This window comes from Myodes glareolus, chromosome 9 (assembly GCF_982192425.1).
Source record: "Myodes glareolus chromosome 9, mMyoGla1.1, whole genome shotgun sequence".
Classification (NCBI taxonomy): Eukaryota; Metazoa; Chordata; class Mammalia; order Rodentia; family Cricetidae; genus Myodes; species Myodes glareolus.
Genome location: NC_142034.1, coordinates 65,149,871 through 65,167,235, shown reverse-complemented (window position 1 = coordinate 65,167,235; position 17,365 = coordinate 65,149,871). Strand labels below are relative to the sequence as shown.

Below are 17,365 nucleotides of genomic sequence, written 5' to 3'. Positions count from 1 at the left end.
GTGTCTGCTTTCTGAATGCTGGGAGTAAGGCGGCTATAAAAAAGATGGTACAGATGTCTCTTAGAGACCCTGTTCTTGGTTCTGGAGTTCCCTATTGTAGGTTGGTAGTCTTGTTAACAAAAGATTTTAGAAATGGCCTTGGGGGGAAACTTGAGAGCAATTTTACGAGTTGAGAGAAAAACAATGGAGTAGGTGTGCTGGGTAGTTTTATGTCAACTTGACACAATCTAAAGATGTCTGAGAGGAGGGAGCCTCAATTAAGAAAATGCCTCCATAAGATCCGGCTGTAAGGCATTTTCTCAATTAGTGATTGATGGGGGAGGGCCAGCCCATTGTGGGTGGGGACATCCCAGGGCTGATGGTCCTGGGTTCTTTAGAAAGCAGGCTGAGCAAGCTAGGGTGCAAGCCAGTAAGCAGCATCCCTCCATGGCCTCTGTATCAGCTCCTGCCTCCAGGCTCCCACTTGGTTGAGTCACTTGGTGATGAGCTACAAAGCAGAAGTGTAAGACAAATAAACCCTTTCTTCCCCGACTTGCATTTTGGTCCTGGTGTTTCGTCACAGCAATAGAAACGCTGATAGAAATAGAAAGTCAGTAGGTAAGCTGGAAACCCTACAGCTTCTTGGAGAACAAGAAAAGAAGCTTCCTTTGCGTTTAAATGAAGGTCACGGAAACAGTGAGAAAGCCCCCAGTAGCGGGGAAAGGGAAAACGTACTTATTAGGCTTTTGGCCAGAATCCAGAGATAAAGAGGAGGGACGGGGGAAAATATGCTTAGTGTTGGGCCCCTATCTAGGTTCAGTGTGTTAACAGCTCAGGACTGAGTTCAGAGGGCCCTTGGATCCTAGTGCTATGGAGTATGAGCAAAGAGGCAGGGCACCAAGACTTCAGGAAAACTTCAGTTTTTGTTACTCCAGAAGTCTCAATGACAACAGTACTTTTTATATGGTCTTTGGTTCCTTGTCTGTCATATGTGGCAACTTATCACTTTGTTAGATATTTTAAAACCTTAGGGTGGGATTCTGAAGATGGCCTAGATATGGAGCAGAGGAGGGCCACTCAGAATGTAGTAAGATCTCACAAGCCTGGCAAAAACTAAACCACATGGTAGCCGCCCTGCCTTTCCTTCAAGGTCTCTGGGAACACTAAGCAAAGATGGAGGTGAAGAAGAGATGTGATCATTTTTTTATATATTTAAGGACATTGCTCAGCCCAAGTGGCTATTTTCTCTTTTTCTTTTCCGTGGCTCTCAGAGGCCCCTACAACACCAGGGCAAAAGATTGCATTCAGGACACATGGTGAGAAATAGACCATTTATACAATTTTTAAGATTTACTTTATTATTTTTTATGTTTGTTTGTGCATCATGTTCGTGTCTAAGTGCCCACTGAGGTCAGAAAAGGGTGTTGGATCTCCTGTGTTTGGCATTAACAAACAGATGGTTGTGAGCCACCACATAGGTGCTAGGAACTGAGCTCAGATCTTTTGCAAGAGCAACAGGTATTCTTAATCTCCTGGTCAACTCTCCATCCCTCTTCTAGAGATAGTTTATTAAGAAAGAAAAAGCAGGTGGAGGGTGGTGGTATATAATTTAATATACATTATTAATCCGCATTCAGGAGGCAGAGGCAGGAGAATCACTGTGATCCAAGTCAGCCTAGTCTTCTACATAGAAAAGTTCTAGGCAGGCCAGGGCTTCATAGTGAGACCCTTGCCTTAAAATAAATAAATAAAGACAGACAGATCTATGGTGCTATGTCAGTAATTTCTGTATTATTAGCAGACTCTATTTAAGATAAATATCAAGTTATTGGAAAGTAATGTGTCTTTCCCAGTACACTGGAAAACCTGGTTATCCTGTATCAGCTTGGATTAGCACCAAAGGCCTGACAGTTCACCACAAGCCTCTGGACATCAAGGATTCCTAGGCTGTTACTCCAGATGGTGTAGGAACATTCAGCCCATGGAATGTGTGTCCCCAGCCTCACATTAACATATGAGCCTGCAGAGATCATGGTGGGATTATAAGCAAGTGGTTGATCAGCTCCATTTGCCAGCTGTTCACACGCCACTGCTTTGCCTCATCCATTCAGCTCTGCCAGTTGTATTGCTGGTGCGCAGCTCAAGTGTCTCCTGGGACGAGCACAGGTGTCATTCTTCTGTTCCAATATTGTAACAAGCCTAGACACGATTCTGTGTCCTCCTAGCAGGTACTGTGTCGTCTCCCCATGGCTGAACTCAAGTGGATGCAGGTGGCGGGAAATACAGTTCATGGAGTTGTAGCCACTGTGCTGTATACTTCTCCAAAGAGTGATAGCCCTGAGCCCTGGCCAGGAGCTGCACCTTGAACAAGTGGTTTCTCTGCTGGAAGGAACCACTTTCCCCCCTGTGGGATAAACTTCAGGGTAGCTCCAATAATCTTCTAAAAGAAACCTGCTCAGGTCCGTCCCTTGCTGTCAACCTCCAGGTGCCTAACTTGTTTCTCTCCAGTGCTCCGCACCTCACACAACACATCAAAGACTTGCAAATGTCCTTCTTTATATCTCTGAGCTCCAGGCAAGTGGGAGTTTCCATGTAGATGTTAAAAGGAAAAACAAAATTTTTGATAGGGTTTTACTGTGTCACCCTGGGTTGCCTGAAACTCCGAATGCAGACCAGGCTGACCTCAAGGTCACAGAGACCTACCTTTGTCTCTCTCCCAAGTGTTGAGATTAAAGGTAAGTGTCATCATGTCTAGCTTAAAGAAAATACTCCTTATGGTAGCTGCTAAGGTGATGTTAAAGAACCTGTAATTGGGGCTGGAAAGCTGTCTCCATGATCTAGAGCGCTTGCTGCATAATCATGAGCACCAGATTTTGGATCCCAGCACCCATGTAACAAGCCAAGCATCCTGCAAATACCTGTAACTCCAGCCTGGAGGGATCTGGCTCTCTTCTGTGCTCTGAATGTACACACACATATGCATGCATATGCACACGTGTGCACACACAAGTTTTTTAAGCTATAATTTTTAAGTCATTTTTTTAAGCTATAATTGAGACCATGCTGATAGGTGCAGCGAGGGTTGTGCTTCTAGGTGCCAGAACCACAACAGCAAGGCCTTGCAGTGGGAGGGTGGTCAGGCTCCACCCCACAACCAATCTGGCAGTGGGAGCTTACAGGAGCAGGGCAATTGGTGACTGGAGAGGAACCAAGAGGAGACTTCTGTTGAAGGGGACTCTAGCCTAGACCACCTAACAGGTTCCTCCTAGAGGTGCACCAGGTGTCCACACAGCACCTTGGACTGGGGAATAAGGAGCTGGTCACAGAACGGTGCCACTGAGTGTTCAGGGTGGGGATTCCCACTAAACTGCTGTGGCAGGGCTGTTGCCAAAGCTGGATGTTTAAGGCTGAACACAGACAGAGACTACAATCTAGCCAAGCAGAGAATCTTCACGCAGCTCACGGCCAGACCCCTAAATCTAGGATAGCAGCTCCATCATTACTGGATAAAAACAAAAAAATCATGATTTCACACAGGTCTCTATCAAAGGGCCTGAACAAGCAGGGGATGGTGTGCCTGCCTCTAGTCCCAGCACTTGGGAGCCCCAAGCAGAAAGGTCCAGAGTTCAAAGGCATCCTCATCTATATAGAAAGATCAAGCCAACCCTCGGAAAGAAAGGATGGGCAGGGGCTAAACACACATCCCCTGGCTAAGATCAGGGCTCAGGCCCTGCTCTTGAACTTCAAGGCCTTCCTGTCTACCTCAGATCCTGTAAGGCCCTGGATCACTGGTGGCCTGGCCTGTGTTGGAACACCCACCTTAACATCAACCATCCCCTTAACCACCATGAGTAATCTTTCCTGACTGAGGTCCAGGCAGACCCCCATTAATGTCTTCCAGCCCTCAGTTCCCCTCAGGCTGCAGGCTTCCTGATTTACCCTCCCTGTGGCTGGAATGCGGGCCTCTGGAAGATCACAACTTCCTCTTCCCTGGGCCTGAGGGTGACCTAGCAACCCCTGCCAGCCTAGGGGAGGACATCAGAGAAATCGGAACAGGACAACACTGACTGGGGGCAACACCCACAGGGTCGGGGGTTACATTCCTCAGGCCTCACATCAATTTGTCCCTCGCCAGAATGGGAGGAATGGGCTTCCCACCCATGCAGGGAGGGCAGGAAGGGCAAGTAAGAAATCTAGCCAGCACCCCAGTGCTTGCCCTAGCTAGAGTCACTCAGAATACATCAGAGAGCTCCCTCCATGCCTGCTCTGGCTAGCAGCCATGGTCCGCGCCATGTAAATGACTCCGGTGGAACTAAATGGAACTTTCTGCTGAGGTGTGTTGGTGATGGCCGCAGCCTCTGTCCAGGAAACTTTCAGAACTCTGTCTCAAAACTCCAGCTCCATACTCAGCAACCTCCACAAGACTGACACCCAGACTGCTACCCCCGATTCCATGAGGAGGGTACAATGGACTGGTCCCTGAAAGCTCCAGGGAACTGAGGGGCCTATCTGGGCCTCAGAGCCCAGCTGTGACTGGTGTCATCACCAACATCTCTTAGGCCCAGGTCCTGTTGCCATCAGGAGGGGTGGGAGAAATGGAAAATTTGCCAGATGGGGTTCCAGGTCCCCCTTCCCAGGATGGAGGTAGTTTCCTGTTTTTCTCTCCTTATGCTTCCTCCCTTCCCAGAGGAAGAAGTGAACTGCTCCATTCTAGGGGTGTCTCTGAACATGCCCCTCTCCACCCTGGCCCTCCATGAACTCTCATGAGCAGCAGCCAGTTGGCTGAAGCTATGGAAACGGATGGCCAGGAGACAGAGGCAGCTCCCAATTGATCCTGCGCCAGCAAGGCATGGCTGCCATACAGTGCGGACAAGGGTGGGCCCTCCAGCCAGGCCACAGGCCTGCTCAGGGGTCAGAAGGTGAGGAGGGAGGAGGGTAGCGAGGGGTATTGGTCAGGAATGTCCTGTGAGGCCTGTGCTTAGCCTAGGGAGATGGGGAATCTAAGGCATGAAGTTAAGTGGCTAGTAAGCGCTAGGTTAGTAGTTAGGTGACTTCAGCCTCAGGAAATTAAAGAGAGTTGAGCATCTTAGACTTCATGCAGCAGTGAGAGCCCACAGCCCAGCTTGAGGTTCAGAGATCACACATGTTGTTTAGCTGTTTCCTCAAAGTGGGCATGACAATGCTGCCTTGAACCAGAGCAACTGTGACCACCCAGTCACTCATGAGATCAAGTCATTAACGTTCCCTTATGGGTGAGGCTCTTGGGGCTCACAGGGTTTTCAAGAGCTCCTCACTTGGTCCACCCCTTCCCAAGGTTATACAGGAGATGGTAGGATCCTGGGGAGTTCGAGGAAGAGACTCTTCAATGGCATAGCTACTTGCAAGTCATCCAGAGGATGCTCCCGTAGGGCAGCTTTTTTACAAGCCATCCACATTGCACGTAGGATTCTCCAGTGTAAATGTCCATGAATTGCCCCGGTGACTTCCTGGCAATACAGCTCCCTATGGAGTTACCCATATTCCTCAAATGGCCCTAAGAAACTCACTGTTTCACCAACCTGGACTTGAAGACCCTCCCCATTCTTTAGTTGGTTGCTGCCCTCTCTGTCTGGAGTCACACACGTGATTGTGGTGATGTCCACATTGTCAAGGAGTTGGTCTTAGAGGCAGGATTTGTGGATGGCACAGAGGTTGGAACTTAACCAGCACAGTTTCAAGGACAGCCAGGAACACTCTATGAGGATGGAACAACAGTACCTAAGTCATTACTGGCAAGGGTCTCTCCTTCCATGGACACAGAACATTCAGCTGGGCAAGTACCTCTTGATATGGGAAAAATTGCATGCTGACATCCTAAACTCCATGAACTCAAATATGTTTGCATTTGAAGACATGGTCTCAAGAATTATTAAGGGTCAGGCAGTAGTGGGCCTTTAATCTCAACACTTGGGAGGCAGAGGCAGGCGGATCTCTGTGAGGTCCAGGACGGCCAAGGCGACACAAAGAAACCCTGTTTTGAAAAGAAAAAAAAGAAATCATTAAGGAACTGGGTGTGGTGGTACACACTGGGAAACTAAGGCAGGAGGCTCAAGAGTTTGAGGGTAGCCTGACCTACAGTGAAACCCTAACTTAAAAAGTTTCATTCACCAAAGATATGCATAAGGTAAATGAGGTCACCAGGGTAGCCCTAATCCAGCCACTGTGGGGATACAGTGGGAAGATGATGTCTATAAGCCAAGAAGAGGGGCCTCAGGAGCAGCCATTTCTACAGCAACTCTGGTCCTCAGCTTGCAGCACCCATGCCTGTGGGAGGCCACAATTCTATACAAGGCACCCATTATGGAGCAACCAACCCACTTGCAAAATACAGTTTGGAAGCCTCCAGGGAGCGGCTCTTAGCCAGGAGTCTCCAAAGAAACAGACTACACAGGCGCTGTGGTTACCTACTGCATACTGGGTTCCCTATCTAGCTGAGTAAACTGAGGTTCCCCCAAGCAGAAGCTAGGCTATCTCCAGATCCTCCACAGTGGGAACTCTATGTGTCTGCTAGGCCTATGGGAGTCTTTAAATGTGACAAAGCCTATTTCTTGGCTTGAGTGTGCTTAACCCAGGGAACTGGGGCTCCAGAAATTCTATGGCCACCTAAGTCATTCTGAGCCAGTGGCTCCCAGGTTCATTGTCTCAAAACTGATCACAATAAACAAGTAAATAAATAATCTCGAGGACAGCAGAAGGACAACCAAAGTCTTACAGAAGTAGAGAAGCGGCTCCCTACAAGGAAGGGAACTCAGAGGGAGTTTCCAGTTGACCTGGACTTGGCGGGGCCATTCCTCATGCCTACTGCTTGAGTCTGCTTGGCTCCGGCCTCCATGTAAACCAGGAACTGGATTGAGAGGTGTCCCAGGTTTCTGTCTAGCTGAACTGGATAGATGTGGGAACTTTGTTTAGGTGGGAGATTGCTACAGACCGGCTCAAGGGAGCCACTCAGACCGTAAGGGAATCAGGGCGAAGGCACAGGAGAAATCAGGATACGGCGAGGAAAAGTGACACACAGACACACTCAATGTTTTTGAGACATGCTGTTGCGATTTACTTACTTCAGTGCAGGATTATATATTATTACAAACAAAGAACTTGGCAAAGGCATACATCATCAGATCATAAAATAGAAAAGAACGGCATAAAACAGTTTTACAAAGAGAATCTTTAAAGATGCTTTGGCATGAGTACAAGGACTTTTGCTTCCTTACATTTGTAAAGTTACCCCTTCTTTTTTCTTGTTATTAGAGAGACCATTGTTCTTGAGTTAGCCCACCTTTATCAGCTTGTACCAGGTGGCTGACTTGGGCTCAGCTAAGTGACCTTGTGTGTCTGGGTGAGAAAGAAGAAGAAGGCTAGTATCTTCCTGGAAAAACTTTCTGAGACTCATTTTGTACCATTAATTTCAACTCCTTTCCCTTCCCGACTCTCAGGGTCAGATGTTGTAATTAGCCTAGGTTTTCTGGCCATAAGGAAGGTTGCATAGGCCTCCTGTTAAGTTGCACATAAATGCCTAATGCTGTTTTCCTGTAGAAGGCTTCTAAGGTTTTTTCTGCTAAGATTAACTCCTTTTATTCCACATCATCAAGGAATTGTCCTAATGATGATTTTGGCAATTCCCAGAACTGGCTACTTTTTTAAGGCTTTAATTAATAGTGGAGCAGAATTCAAAAATGTCCTCAGCAGTCTTGTTTATATCCACAACTGCCTGGAATAGTCTGATCTGTTGGCAATATGTAAGGATCACAAAGAACACACAGACAAGGGAAAAGACACACATATGGCTCCAAGGACAGCCAGGTCAAGTCAGTACTAATGGCGACTCAGGTAGCATTACACCACAACTGGTTGCCAAGGGACCGCCTGGAACACACAGCTCCTAGAAGCACAAATCCTTCCCGCAATATTTGCCCATCCAGTCAGCATTTCTGCTACACTGGCGAGACAGCCGTGGATGTAGCAGGAGATAAGGCAGATACGTGAGGGATCGGGAAAAGCCCACCAGGAGGATTTGAGGGAAGGAAGAACAGGAAGTGAGGAGAGGAAGAGCCTGTGGCCAACCATCTTTGAAAACAGCTCCCAAGCTACACTTAAGAGAGAAGGAAGTTGATTACAGAGGCACTATGCTCACAAGTCCCAGTCCGGTATTCACGGGAAGAAGGGCTTTGGAGCTAAATTTTCATCTTTTAATTAATTTCAATTGAGTGTGTGTGTGTGTGTGTGTGTGTGTGTGCGCGCGCGCGCGCGCGCACAGGCGCGCGCATTTGTTTTCTGGATTCAGCTTCCGCATTCACTGTCCCCCACAGCCTTGGTACACCTGCTGCTCTGGGATCCTCACATAGAGCTCACTGAGAAACTGGCTTTGCCTGTCTGTACAGGTTTTTCTTCTCAGGGGCCTCTTGTCCTCTGTCTAAAAAGGAAACCACCTAACTCTGTCTCTCTCACCAGGCTGGAGAATGGAGCCTAGATACCTGGCCAACTGTTAGGCTATAATTTACAATTGTTCACATACTTAGTTGAAAAAGTAGGAGAGAAGGGCCTGAAAGCTCCAACACTAAAGAGCATTACAAAATGATGACACTCCAGAGACAGACACACCGATAGCCTGCTCTGACCGTTACACACTCTAGACGCCTACCCAGTTATCAGACGCTACAGCTACCGGTGTTGGTTAAGAATGATTAAAAATGATGTCTTGGGTGTATCTGGGAGAGTGTTTCTCTGTGAGATAAATGGCATTTGAATCAGTAGACCGACGAAAGCTGGGTGGCCTTGTCCAGTCCGGTGAAGGTCTAAGGTCTAACTAGAACAAACAGGTAGAAGGAGGGCTGAGAGCTGACTTGGTTAACAGGCATATTTAACTCTATGTTCCTCCCCCAGCATAGAGTCCCTGCCCCCACTCTATGATAACACCCCAACAGCACAACCCAAAATTCACAATGGCTTGTGACAGTGATGCTTTCTCAGCAGAGATGCTATCTATCAGTCGGACTCCACTGGACCCCACCAGACCCCACTTGGAGACGCTGCTCTGGGTTGGATTTATCTTCCTTCCTGAGGCTCCACTCCCAGCATGGCCTGTGATTTCCTAGGGACAAAGCTCACTCAGCTTGAAGCAGGAGCTAACCTAGAGGTGAAGTTCAGCTGAAGCTCAGCCTAGACTAGTCAGAGTTTCCTGAAACAGGGTCTTCCTGGTTGCCAGGTGCACCTGGGGCTAAGATTCAGCTGAGGACTAGTGGGGTTCACCTGAAGGCAGGGTTCACTGGGAGTGGGGCTCAGCTGGAGTTAAGAGCACTCTTGAGACTTGGGACCGGGTATGTGGTCTCCAGAAGGAAAGAGACTCAGCCTGCTCTATCTGACTCCAGTCACGCTGAGGTGAGACTGAGGCTGAGCTGAGCCTGGACAGGGACTCCAGGAAGGGATGTGCAGCTGGGAGGTGAAGAGCTGTTCTGGCCCTCACAGGAGGCAGCTGGTCACCTGGAGTCGGCTCTGAGAAGGCTCCAAAGGCAGCACCATTGTCCTGACCAGCACTGCACACCTCCAACACAAGATGGACTACCTCTGTGCCCTGAGCTGCAGGCCGACCTTCTGCTGATTGTTCTTTGTTTCTGACATCTGTATGCTCCAACAAGCCCCACACCCGACCCTGGCATGCTGCCTGGCACCAAGTGGCACCATCATAGGTCTGATAACCTCCAGGGTTTGGTCTCTAGCTTTATTCCCAAGCCTGTCCCTGAGGAGGGGTCTTCTCTCCCAGCTTCCCAGCAACTAAGCTGTCTCCCCACAATGAACTGCAGTGAATACATTCTGAATGCTCAGACACAGACCCACCGCACACGGTTGCACACACACTGGTGCACAGAGACCAGTGTGCAATGTGGGCTCAGACATATAAGCACACATACACGCTTGGCTATAAACAAAAGTTAGTTTTATTTTACTTCGTTTGTTCCAGAAGTTGGCTTTAAAACAGGGAGGAGGGCACAAAAGACGGGTCTAGGCTCCCCAGAGCTCTAATTTTCCAGCATGGCCAAAAACACAGCTCTGGACCACAGCCTTATGGATCTAAGCAGCAAGGCACAACAGAACTTCCAGAATGTCCTAGAAACGGCCCATGCCTGGCTGCCTCAGCTCAGGGAGAGGAGACAGTACTCAGCCCAGGTCTCCTTCAGGTCTTACTTAGTTGCCTCAAGCAGGGAGTCAAGAGCTGGGAGAAGACCAAGGCTGCGTGCTTGTCCCTGACCTGAGAGTTTTCTGACTTTGTCAGGGCTGAGGAACCCACCTGCTGTTGCAGTGAGAATAAACACAGTCCCCCAAAGGAGAAGCCAGTTACTCTATTCTATGGGGAAGCTGCAGGAGAGCCTAGAAGAAAGCGCTGGGGGCCCAGCGGAGGGGTCATCCTGTTTAATAGCCTGGAGGGGCAGTCAGTTACTGGGACACAGCTCGCTCCCCCACCAGGGGCCACAGACAAGTCGCTGGACTCCTCTTCCCATCCTGCGGGGAGGTACCTGAGCCAGCACCTCTTAGGGGTCTTCAGCTTCCTCTTCTAAAGACCCCTAAAGGGATCTGTCAGTGGCCACTGGTTGAAGACAAAGATTTCCATTGAACCCTCATGCTAGGCCCTCCCTGAGCTCTCCCCAGTGCCCTCAGATCCACACAGTGGCCTTGCCATCCCTGCTGCCTGTACTGCCCTTCTCAGAGCCCGCCCTGGGCTTAGTGACCAGCTGTTCCTGAGCCCCGGGTCGGCCCTGCTCCCCAACGGTGCCCCCCGACGTGGCACTACCGGTTCCGGAAGCTGGGCCGCCCGCCCTGGGTGCCCCCCGAGAGGTTGCATTGAGTCCTGAACACGGAGGGCTGTCCCGATCAGCGGCCACCGCCGCCGCCGCCCCATCGCGCAGTGCCTGCAGGGCCAGGTTAGCCAAATTCTGGTCGTGCGCGCGCGCCCGCTCAGCCGCGCGCACCACCAGGCTGTATTCCGGAGGACAAGCCAGGCCGGCGACCGCAGACGGAAAAGCGCAGGGAGGTGGGCGCGGCACGGGGCCAGGACCCGGTGCTGAGGTTCCCCGACGACCGCGTACAGCGTCCTGCGCACTGCCGAGGCCCAGGTGCGCCATCTCACAGAGGTTGAGCAGCAGGCATAGGCAGCTAACCACATACATGACCAGCAGGAAGACCGTCTTCTCGGTTGGCCGCGACACGAAGCAGTCCACCACGTGCGGGCAAGGCTGGCGGCTGCAGGCAAAGAAGGGCGGCACCTCGAAGCCATACAACAGGTACTGGCCCACCAGAAAGGCCACCTCGAAAGCCGCCCTTACCACCAGCTGGGCCACGTACACACGCATCAAGCCCTCCCTCTGGATGCGTCGTCGCCCGTCGTGCTGCCCGGCCGGTCCGGGAGTGACCACCGTTTTGCTATCACCTCCACCCCCCTTGGCAGCCACATCCTCTGCGCGCTCCTCCTCCGTGTCTTCCCCCTGACCCTCGGGCGCCCCCGGCTCATCGTCCTCCTCGTCCTCCAGCGCCAGCATGGGCTCCGCCTCTCCCAGATCGGTGGTGTCCGGCCAGCCAGGAGGCGGAGGTGGCAGCTGAGCCCGGGGCACCCGCCGAGGGCCGGGGCGACGACGGAGGGCGCGTCTGCGCTCCTGCTCCGAGGCGCGCGCCAGGCGGTGGACTGCATAGCCCAGGTACATGACAGAAGGGGTGGAGATGACCACGATTTGGAAGACCCAGAAGCGCACGTGTGACAGGGGTGCAAAGGCATCGTAGCAAACATTGTCACAGCCCGGCTGCCGTGTGTTACAGGTGAACTTGGATTGCTCATCCGAATAGATGGACTCGCCACCCACAGCCGTTAGCACAATTCGGAAGACCACTAGCACAGTGAGCCACACTTTGCCCACGAAGGTGGAATGATTGTGGATCTCCTCCAGCAGCCGCGTAAGGAAGCTCCAGCTCATGTTGGTCATGGGAGCGAGCAGGTGGGACCTACAGGCAAGTATGATTGGTAGTCAGCAGGGGGCAACTGGGAACTGCGGGATGGGGTGGCAGAGTTGTGCTGGCAGGCTCGTCCAACAATTGGGTTCTACTTACACACCCCAGATGACCTTGAGCTCACTACTTTGCAGAAAAGCTCTTCCTCATCTGCACCTTCACCGTACTTGCTAAGGATGGGGACAGAGCATCTCCCACTGACAACTGCTCCAGCCCTTCCTGTCTTCTCTTTCCCAAAGTTCCCGAAGAAAGTTCCAACTTGTGGGAAGTGCACCTCTGTCCCAGGACCCTAGAGCCATAGAGCCTATGTGCTGCCTTTATTGGCAGAGGGGGAAAACAAGGCAGTACCAGTCCAGCTCAGCCCCAGATTGGATGCCACTCTCTTAGGGCTAACCTGAAGCTTGCCAGCCACTCAGACCTTCACAACCTCTGCTACTTCCCAGCTCTTGTGGTCAGAACAGCCCCCCATAGTCCTGAGGCTTCATCATCCCCCAGCCCCAAACACCCAAACCATACACACCTTTTGGGTCCCAGCCCTCCCCAATACTTTAGCTTCCAACTGTCCAGCAGCCTCAACTTTTCTCCTTCCACAACCTGCAAGCAGTTCTGGAAGTCCCTTCCATAAATGACCCTCATCCTCCCCAAGCCCCCTGCTAGTCCTGCAGCACTCAGCCAGCCACCACACCCACTGCTCAGAGAGACCAGCCAGGGCTCTTTATCCAGTCCCAGATCTGTCCAGGCAGGACCATGTCTGGTGAGGCTACAGACTGATTCACAGCCACACTTGGGCACCTGTGAGCCTCAGGGATGGCAACATCCTGACCAACTCAGTCTAGAACCAGATATGTGACAGAGAAGGGCTCTGTGGTTCACTGATGCCCACCCTCCCTCCTCACAGCTACCACAGAGTTAGTACCTGCTCTTGGGAAGCTTTGGAGCAGGAGTCCCCCAAGCATTCAGCACTGACACTCCAGACTCCTTCCCCGGGGCAGGGCCTAGGAGGTAGCAGCAGCAGGCATGGACCACCATCAGGAGTGGCGGCTCCAGGCCTCTTTATGTAACTAGGGCCTCTCCCCTCAGGGCAGGAAGAGGGGGCAGCCAGCAGGACAACGGGGGTTCCTGAGGAAATGCCCCCACATCCTCACATCTGTGAATTCCCTCTTGGGACTACACGTATGCAATCAGAGACACACACCCTCATGTGCATACACGCATGCACACATGTCTATGTGTGTGTGTTATATATGCAAACATTCACATGCACATACAACATACAGTTACCCGCATATACACACAGGTGCACATTCATAAACATGGTGTATACTCATATGCATACATATGCATTTAGACACAAATGTATATACAAAGATGTATACACTCATAAATATGTGCACACACATGCTGGCACACACATATTCATATATACTAACACTCATATACACTTATTTGCCAACTCAACCACACATGCAAAGAATCAAGACAAAGACTCGAGTGATCATTCAGAAAGAAAAGCTCAAGCACGTGATCCCTTACACATGCACACTCCCACGTCAAGAATGAACACATTCACACAAGCACATTCACAGGCTGCTACACCTTCAGGGGCCACTCCTTCTACTTCTCTGCCTCAGACATGGACACACAGTTGGGCTACCTGGGCCTTCTCAGGCGTGGATTCAACTCTCTTACCTCAACTGCAATCTTAGCCGCTACTTGAAACCTCAATCATAGGAGCCTAAGACTTACCAGCAGGATCTGGAACTAGGAGTTCCCGAGTAGAGTTGCTTAGCAGTGTGTGGTATTTAATAACAGATTTCTGGTTGCCTTGGTTGGCAGCTTGCCATTTCTCCAGTATTCCTACTCCTGTCATTGTAAGATGTGTATGGGCAACAACAGAGACACCGTAGCTTAGCCCTGGGCTGACCTTGGCCCTGGACAGACAGTGGGATTTTGCTTTGGAATGACTTATCACTCAGTGCATGCATACAATCACAGCAGTTTACTCTCAGGCATGGCACTAAGTGCTGTGGTTGTAGAGCTGACCTGGAGACTTCCAAACTTGAACCTCTAGTCTCTAACTTTCCTGCCTAGCCCTGGCACTGGAACACAAGCAAGCACCTCAAACTACAGCGGGTCAGACCCACACGTCAATCTCTCCTCCAATGTGACCTCTCCACCCTTGGATTACTTTATCTGAGTTGCTATCTCCTGCATATCTTGGGTTTATCAGTAAACCCTGAACCACCCACACTTGCCACCTGCACCAGGCGGCCACTCTCTCTCTCTCTAGTCCCAGCTGCTTCACTCTTCCTTATAAACCTGGCTCCATGCCCACTGAGTACTTTAGAATGCACACTGATCAGATTATCCCTGCTGCCCTTCAATGGCTTTGAGCCTGTCCTGAAACTCGCCCTGTAGACCAGGCTGGCCTCAAACTCACAGAGATCCGCTTGCTTATGCCTCTCGAGTGCTGGGATTAAATGCATGCACAATAGCTTTTTTTGTTTTTATTTATCTATTTATTTTTGGTTTTTCAAGACAAGGTTTCTCTGTAGCTTTGGAGCCTGTACTGGAACTCATTCTTGTAGACCAGGTTGGCCTTGAACTCACAGAGATTCACCTAACTCTGCCTCCCCATTGCCAGGATTAAAGGGGTGCCCCATCACCGCCCAGCCTAGGTTTATATATTATGGATATACTCTTCTGCCTGCATGTATGCCTGCAAGCCAGAAGAGGGCACCAGATCTCATTATGGATGGTTGTGATCCACCATATAAGGTTGCTAGAAATTGAAGTCACAACTTCTGGGAAGAGCAGTCAGTGCTCTTAACTGCTGAGCCATCTTGCCAGCCCTCAATGGCTTTTTTTTTTTAAGACAAGGTTTCATGTGGTACAGACTCCTTATTCATTGATTTTTAAGAGTTAAGATGACTTTGAACTCTTCATCCTCCTCTATCTGCCACGTGTTGGGATTTTTAGGCGTGTACAATGCTCAGTTCCTTCAGTAACTTCTGGCTAGGGCCCCTATCAGGGTCTCACTTAGCCACTGTGCCAAGTGCCCTGCCCTTTCCTCAGTTGGCTCCTGCTATACTCTCTGCTATGCTAGTGTCCATACCTGCTGCCTTTCCCTGACTGTACAAACACAATCACCTGGCCATACAAGGTTTATAAACACACACACATTTGCACCTATGCACACTCATTACTCCAGTCTGCCTATCAGAGGTTTCCCAATCAGTATAAGGGTTAATTTTCTGATATATCTATATGCTGGGGACTCCAGGACACATTTGTGTTTAGCTTGGTAAAAGCGGGCTCTCACAGATAATACTTACAGATACACCATGAAAAGCTGTGGTGTGCATATGTGCTCTGTCTGGTTGTCTGAAGGACCCTGACTGCAGAAACACCTGAGTAAAAGCACTTTCTTAGATGGGTATGATCATGCTGCCTATAATTCTAGTACTTGGGAGGCATAGGTAGAATGATCAGGATTCAAGGTTACCCTCTGCTACATGGTTGAGTTTGATGCCAGCCTGAACTACACTGAAACCCTTTCTCAAACCCCAGTCACAAAATAAAACAAAGAACGTTTCTAGGTCCCAGGTTCTGGTTTCTAACTTCTCATCCAGTAAGAGGAACTGGGAATCCCCGAGGAAGTGGCTAATCAGATGGCTAGGTAAGGGGATGAAGAGTGTGGGACAAACTCAAAGAGGAAGAACATGCTTACACACTCATGAACATTGATAAGTGGATAGGACACACTGAAGCTGCAACAATTTAACCAACAGACTAAGTAGGATTACAGACTGCAGCTGTCGTTATAGATACCCTGGATGACAGCAACTGCATCCATGTACCCACCCAACACAACCATCAGGCTGAGGAGAGGAGAAACATCCCCTGCTTCCATGCAGAGGACCTGCCCACCACTCTCAGAGTCTCCACAGGAGTAGGAAGCGCACACCCCACTCCAGCGGTTTCATGTGGGTAGCAGCATCGTATCAGATGACAGCATGAAAGAGGGACCTGAGCCTTTGCAGTGACACCCGAGGGCATCATGGCATAAGTCCTGTTGATACCATCTAGAAAGATGGCCCATCACTCTCAGTGTTCTTCCCGAAACCCATAACCCAACAGAGCAAGAGAAAACACTGATCAACTTCCAAGAGGGGCACCCTACAAAATACCTAGGTGGTATTCAAGTAGCTGTGGGCAGCTAAGACAAGGAGACTGTCTTCCAAGAAGTGCCCCAGTGTTAGGAGGGGTCAAGCGACTGTAGCAAACACCTGACCTGTGATCTTTGGCTAACACAGAGGCAGCATTAGTTTATTATAGTGACATGCTTCATATTAATGGGGCCTGGGATACAAGGTCCACTACGAACTTTTCTGTACTGTTATCCACTCTGTTATGAATTTAAACATGATGAAGACACAGGGCTCCAACAGAGGTGTGGAGCCATCGCCAGCATTCACAGCTCATTGAAGGGGTTCATTCAAACAACTCCTGCTCCAAAGCAGTTCCTATATCTTGATCCAGAATTAGACTCTGCGGTGGTGGTGATGTGCTTCAGCTTGATCAGGGAGTGCCTGACACACACACACATACATACACACACACACACACACACACACACACACACACACACAGTACATAGCCCATTCAGCCCGTCTCCTCTGGGAAGTCTCTCTAGGACAGAAGTGGTATCCTCTACTGTAAGCAGTCCTTTCACACATCCAGCCCTTGGTCCTCAACTGACCAGAACCCTGAAGCTAGCAGGGCCAGTGTGTTAGTAAACACATGGCCAGTAATTTGGTATATGTGTGTGTATGTGTGTTGGGGAAAGGTCCTCGACTGTACCCCAGGACTATCAGGAGATGCAAATGAGGGGTGGGTGCAGGGATAATTACTGTGGCCAACAAGCATTAGAACCTGTCATACCAGGTTTCAAGCCCTGGGTATCCAGTATAAACTACTCACCTCCTCCTACGATCTATGGGGGTCTCACCTGCCACCTTTCCTCACTGGCATCCAAGACACCCTCCTGGGAGCTCAAGCAGACAGAACTACCAGGGGCAGGGGGGTGATATCCAGAAAAATAGAAGGGCCAGCGTGGGCCTAGTAGGAGAGTCACAACCCTGAGTCTGGGTAACTCTTACAGGTTAATAGCTGCCTTCAGCTAAACTGCATTCCAGAAACAGAGATGTTGGCCTGGGTAGGCACCACCAAAATTTACATGCCTTCCTTTGGAATTATCCAGGGAGTACACCTGTGCCCAACTACTTGTAGAAAGTCCACACTCACCCTGATCCTTGTCCTTCAGTCCTCCTACCTCATCCACCAGTCCCTCCCA

At 50.1% G+C, this 17,365-nt stretch overlaps 1 protein-coding gene across 1 annotated transcript; it reads right to left on the bottom strand.

Moving 5' to 3' along the window:
* Nucleotides 1–9,932: 9,932 nt before the first annotated feature.
* Nucleotides 9,933–13,048, bottom strand: Gjc2 (gap junction protein gamma 2). Its single transcript, XM_085694986.2, has 2 exons — nucleotides 12,926–13,048; nucleotides 9,933–12,003 (listed from the first exon to the last, which is right to left on the bottom strand). The coding sequence occupies exons 1-2, from the start codon at nucleotides 13,036–13,038 to the stop codon at nucleotides 10,665–10,667; spliced, it is 1,452 nt and encodes a 483-aa protein (XP_085551112.1). The 5' UTR covers nucleotides 13,039–13,048; the 3' UTR covers nucleotides 9,933–10,664.
* Between the last annotated feature and the right edge of the window lie 4,317 nt (nucleotides 13,049–17,365).

Bases quoted from the DNA above. Each gene is read 5' to 3' on its own strand.
- Gjc2 (XM_085694986.2), bottom strand. From the start codon at position 13,038: ATGGTGGTCCATGCCTGCTGCTGCTACCTCCTAGGCCCTGCCCCGGGG. The intron at 12,004-12,925 runs GTACTAACTCTG...ACTTGCCTGTAG, and splicing joins CCAAAGCTTCCCAAGAGCAG to GTCCCACCTGCTCGCTCCCA.